General features: G+C 30.9%; 1 protein-coding gene across 1 annotated transcript; it reads left to right on the forward strand.

Moving 5' to 3' along the window:
• Window positions 1–316: 316 nt before the first annotated feature.
• On the forward strand, window positions 317–3,424 carry LOC132733540 (uncharacterized; the record flags this gene model as incomplete). The annotated part of the gene is given in 5 exon segments (XM_060720200.1): window positions 317–539; window positions 986–1,134; window positions 1,445–1,589; window positions 2,163–2,334; window positions 2,872–3,424. Coding segments are annotated over 5 exon segments (731 nt in total), but the record flags the coding sequence as incomplete, so codon positions are not given.
• Between the last annotated feature and the right edge of the window lie 2,342 nt (window positions 3,425–5,766).

Consider the following 5,766-nt stretch of genomic DNA (forward strand, 5'->3'; position numbering starts at 1 on the left):
GGTCTCTGATATTCTACGCTATATTCTAAGCAATAATTCTTATTGTTTAAATTTCTGTATCACTTTTATTATCTGTATTTTAGCAAAAAATTTTAACATTGCATTCATCTTAAAACAGTATCATTATGGGATTTAGTTTAAATTGTATTTTATAGTTTTTGTAAAACGCCATTGAATACATGTTTAATTGTAAATAGTAGGCGTTCAACCAAACAAACCAGTTTCATTATTATTATTATTATTTATTAGCTATATCTTTATTTTCTTTGAACTTTCTTTTCATGACACAATAATTTATATACTGTTTCGATTGCAGACGAAGTTTTGTTGTTTATTGTGCTGTTCTATATACAACAAATACATTGCATGCCTGGGACTTTTCCTGATGAACCTTTCAACTGTAACAGATATATGGATTATGCTTTACGCGACTGGTCGTGTAGACCTGCCGACTTGTTTGATATGCTGGATGACGATATACTAAAAGACGATGTTGTCACTGGAGACGAATTTCTCCGTGAAGCAGGGGCACGTTGCAGGTAGTATCAATAAACAAAATGATTACCTAAGAACAATAACGGAGTCTTGTTTTACAATTATATTTAACGCTCATTAATTATAGTAAATATAAATCTTCCAAAAGTGCGTGTTATTGTTCTACCGTCGATAATTATCTTGTTGTGCGCAGTAACCATTTTTCAAGCGTGATGTATCCTATTCGTAACGGTATTATGTCTATTTGTATACGCTTGTTTTACAAAAAAATCTCACACCATTTAGAAAGAATACAACACTACAAGTATATGTGTATAACTTTATCAGAATTTAGATGTTATATTACAAACTGAACAGCTTTGGAATATCTTCAAACGTAGTTTTATTAATGTTATATTGTTGTTTATCAAGTACTCAAAACTATTAGACACGTAGTTTCAAAAATCTAGCAAAGAATAATCATAATAATTTACAAGTTACACACTTACAGTAACGAGACACTGCTAGCTTCCTACATCAACTGTATGGGGACATTATCTGCGGAATGTCCCGAACAGTTTGCTGATGTGGCTGACTCGTTAAGAAACAAGATAAGCATGTTTTGTGACGGCAATGACGTCTCTGAAGGGCTCCAGTCAGGTTTGTAATAACTGACCACTTTGTAGACTATAACTTACATTTTACAATTTCTCGTTATAGCGTCTCCTAATATAGCACTCTATAGAACAGTTAAATGGTTCTGTTATACTAAAATATCTGCAATGTTACCCAGGCTCTAATTGGAGAAATCTTGTCATATACATTTACATACATAAGAAAATATACTGCGAATTGATAAAATTGTGTAGGAAACGGTTTATTATAACTCTGTTATACCTTCAACATGACTTTTATGCAAGTGATTTTTAAAAATATGTATAATCACATATAATCTATATTCCTTATTTAGCGATGAACAGCGGGTTTTCATTTAACCTGAATTGCTCTGCCGCTATGGATGCGGCATTAATGGAATGTGCGAAAGAACTGGACATTTATAAGAACATCCCTGGGCCCAATATAACCTTCGCAGTGGCAGCGGAAATTCTTCCACCGTGCGTACATTTATGTTATAAACATTAAATATTTAAACTATGTCAAATTAAAGATGATCAATATGCAGCCTGACTACCTTAAAATATAGTTGTTTTAAATTAATCAACAATAAAAAACGTAGAAATAGCATCATAGTTCTTTGTCTTCCCCAGACGATTACATACAGTTAGACTATAAAACTTTTAGTACGAATTGCACATAAATCGTTTACTCCCTGTGCCCTGTCCCACTCATTGTTCAGTGCCCTGCTGGGTGCATTGCTGATGGTGATCATGTGGTGCTGAGATACAACGGAGGCTGTGTTCTGTAAATGTCTAATTACTTTGTTGATCTATGTTCTCTTTTTTTAAAATGCATATGACAATAACATTATTGTGTGAATAAGTTCAATTAAAGATTGAATGATTTGACACAAACTACCTCATGATGAAAGATGCAAAATCTTTGTATTTGTTTAATAAATATGCGTTATCTTAACATGTTTCATCACAGTTTTCTTAATATTGTAAGTTAAAGTTTTAAGTTTGTCTTGAAGTACACTATTCATATATTATAAATGTATATCATTGAAGGGTTATTAGCGAGTTATTTCACTGTTCAAAGAGGCAACTGGAACTTACACCAACTCAGAGTAACGGATGTGACAGCTCTTGGCGAAATATTCTGCTAAACCTTTGGTTAAGAATGCAGTTCATGGGGAGCATTTTTGTCAATTTGTCTCAGGAAGATGCGCAAGAACTTCTGGTAAATTTAACCTAAATGAACATTTAACGCCATATAGATAGAAAAGAGTCCGGTCATAATTCTCATAACAAAATAATGTTTGAAATAGTAATGAAAAATCCTCGTATATTTTGCTTTGCCGGTGATATGAATAGTAAACATTAATTTATAATTCATTTACGCAATAAACCTCAGATCTTATTATGATAATCTAATCTAATAAATGGTGATTGCATTAAGGTTATATATTTGAGTATTAATAGTACATATTATTTATAATTTACTAACGCAAGGAACCTTGGATTATATAGAATAAATTTAATGGTGTCTGCATTAAAGTTATATCTTTGAGTATTCATATTTTTAAAGTTAAATGATAATAGTATCTAGAATGTTAAAAAGAAGAGTCCAAAAACAGTATCATTTATAAAGATTTTTACTGCACCGCTATCTTAATTAGTTCATTTACAATGCCTTGGCCAGTTAATGAGCAAATAATGTATACATAATTTACAATTTATGGCATTCATTTATTACTATTAGTGTTATATTTTTCAGGCTCTAGTTAGTGAGTATGGAGGAACAGAAATCCTGATTTAGTAATTCACACACAGAGCTTTTTTAAAGATTGGTGACACACTTTTAAGACAGATCAAGAATTGTCACCACTATTTTGCTTTATTCAGAACAAATATGACTTTATACAAAAGTCACGGTACAATAAATAATTTGTTCTTTTTTTCTTTCAAAATATACAGTAGTAAAACTAGTGTGATGAAATGTGGTATTGATTTGAAATGGAATTCGACCTTGAATACGATTTTCAGGAAAAGGAAATACAGAACATACTACGAAACTAATCGTTCTCATGATACCCCCGGGAAATGAATTGCCCAGATAGTTATTATGACATTATGCATCGTAGGATACCCACGGCCGAACCAGAACAGTTATGTTACATGTTAATCAGCCGTGGGTATCCGACGATAGACATTATAATGATGTATGTTGGATTTCCTTTCAAATGTTTCTATTTCTTAAAGCTACATTAAATAAATTTCATAAAAACATAAATGGCGACATTTCATTAATAAATTGGGTTTCATATCGACTCCAGATTTTATTTTGGTGTCAAGACAACCAAAATAAGTTTTATAAGCATAAAAAATTGGCAACCTCATTGTGGTGAAATCGGAAGTACAATAATAATTATTTCTGTTTGCATGAGAAACTCCGCCCTCGGTTCATCCGTACATCAATATTATATCAACAAACATGACTATGTGCAGCAGTTCTAATCTAACGGTATATTTCCGCATTGTAACGGATGTTTTCATACAAATTTAATCCTTTTTATGAGATGATTACTTTTTTTCTGAACCACAGGCCTAGTGCACCGTGAAGCTAAAACGGTTAAAGTGTGTTTGCACAAGATAATCTCATATTTACTGTGTTCCGGTTGGCAGCTATAACACTGTGACGTAGCGCATACACGAGCTGATTATAGTCTTCATTTGCATGTTAAAATTCGTATACGAACTTTAGTGTTACCGTGGGGTTTTCCGTTTAAAATCCTAATTTATGAACAATATTTGATGAGATTTACAACATAACTGTTAAAAAGGTTTATGAAACTGTATAATGCTTGTTTTTTAGGCCGACGGCAAAATATTTTTACATATTTATTTAATGTAACTTGAAAAAAACTGTTGATTTTTTTTATATTTTACAAAGAAATATAAATCATTATCAACAAATTTGTAAACCAAACGATTTAAGAAAAAACAGATATGACTGTCATGTTGTATTTTAATAAATCGTATCTCCCAAATTGTTTGTTTCATTTTACGCCTTTTCCCAACAGTATTTCAGTCATATAGGCGGGTAGTTTCCTAACCATCGTTCCTGGAGAGTTTCACCAGTATTAGACTACATAATAACGTATCACTGCTGGTATATTCATATCAACAAGTGAATCAATAGACCTGCATCGCACAGAAATTGCTGGAAAAAAATATGCCAGGAAATATTTAAACAATATATTTTATTAAAATATACATATATTCTTTTCTTTGTGAACATACAATAATAAAATGAACTAAACATATAACATCATTAAAGTACAAGAAATACAAAAACATGGTCACAAAAAGTTTTTTTTGCGCGCACAAACACAGGTACATACACGCACGCACATATTTCAATCAATAAATACCCGTTCAATACTAACAACTGTACATATTTTGAATATAACGCGCACACATACAGTACACATACATTTCAATATATTTTATTTGATTTCAAAGCATGTCACATCAGCCACAATATAACAAGTTAATTTGACAATTGTAAAAAGAGTGACAGAAATAATAATAAGTAAAAAAAACTTTAAAACAATAACCAACTTTATTCTAAAAATCAAAATATCAGATATACAAAAATTACAAAATAATAACAATACCTGGAAATTAGATAATAAAGAGCAGTCTGAAAGTTGTTAAAGGTTTTTTGTTTGATATAATTAATAAATGTCTAATTTGTTATATATCCTTAAAAAGTATGGAAATAATTATAGTGTTATATACCCGCAAATGGTTGATAAGAACTGAATAAATTTTTCACAAAGTATAATAATATTTCTGGTGAAATTCACTGAAATAAGTTTAATCTCACAATGATCTGTCGAAAATACTTTCACATAAGATTTTACCTAAAAGATCTAAAGATAGTCAGTCGTTAAAGAAATGCTTTTATATTTTTACATGAAAAGAAGTTTTCAAGAACTTTCTTACTGTACATGATTTTAAATATAAATTAAACACAGAACTTCATACCATGTTTCACAGTTAAGTATTTTAAAACATACAAGTAAATATATAAATACTAGATAATTTCTAAATTAGCATAAAAACAGATAAAATCTTCAACAGTTCAACTGTGTGTCCCAAAATTTATTGAAATGTGATTCAACAAAAAATATATAAAACAAGAGCTGTCGGTAGGACAGCAACGCTCGACTATTCTTAGTGCTTGATAGTAAAAACAATGCTTGATACAGATACCTCCTCCTGTTTACAGGTTGGGGTAATGATGATGAACAAGTGTGCAAAGTTTCAAAGCCATATGTCAATGGACTTTGAAAATATTTGAACTATTACAAAAACTTTAACGTAAATTCTAAGTCGAAAAAGGGGCATAATTCTGTCAAAATGCTTGATACAGTTACCTCCTCCTGTTTACAGGTTGGGGTAATGATGGTGAACAAGTGTGCAAAGTTTCAAAGCCATATGTCAATGGACTTTGAAAATATTTGAACTATTACAAAAACTTTAACGTAAATTCTAAGTCGAAAAAGGGGCATAATTCTTTCAAAATGCTTGATAGAGTTACCTCCTCCTGTCTATAGGTTGGGGTAATGATGGTGAACAAGTGTGCAAAGTTTCAAAGCCATAT

Source organism: Ruditapes philippinarum, unplaced genomic scaffold, assembly GCF_026571515.1.
Source record: "Ruditapes philippinarum isolate M1 unplaced genomic scaffold, ASM2657151v2 ctg13798_1_1_1_1, whole genome shotgun sequence".
NCBI classification, from domain to species: Eukaryota; Metazoa; Mollusca; class Bivalvia; order Venerida; family Veneridae; genus Ruditapes; species Ruditapes philippinarum.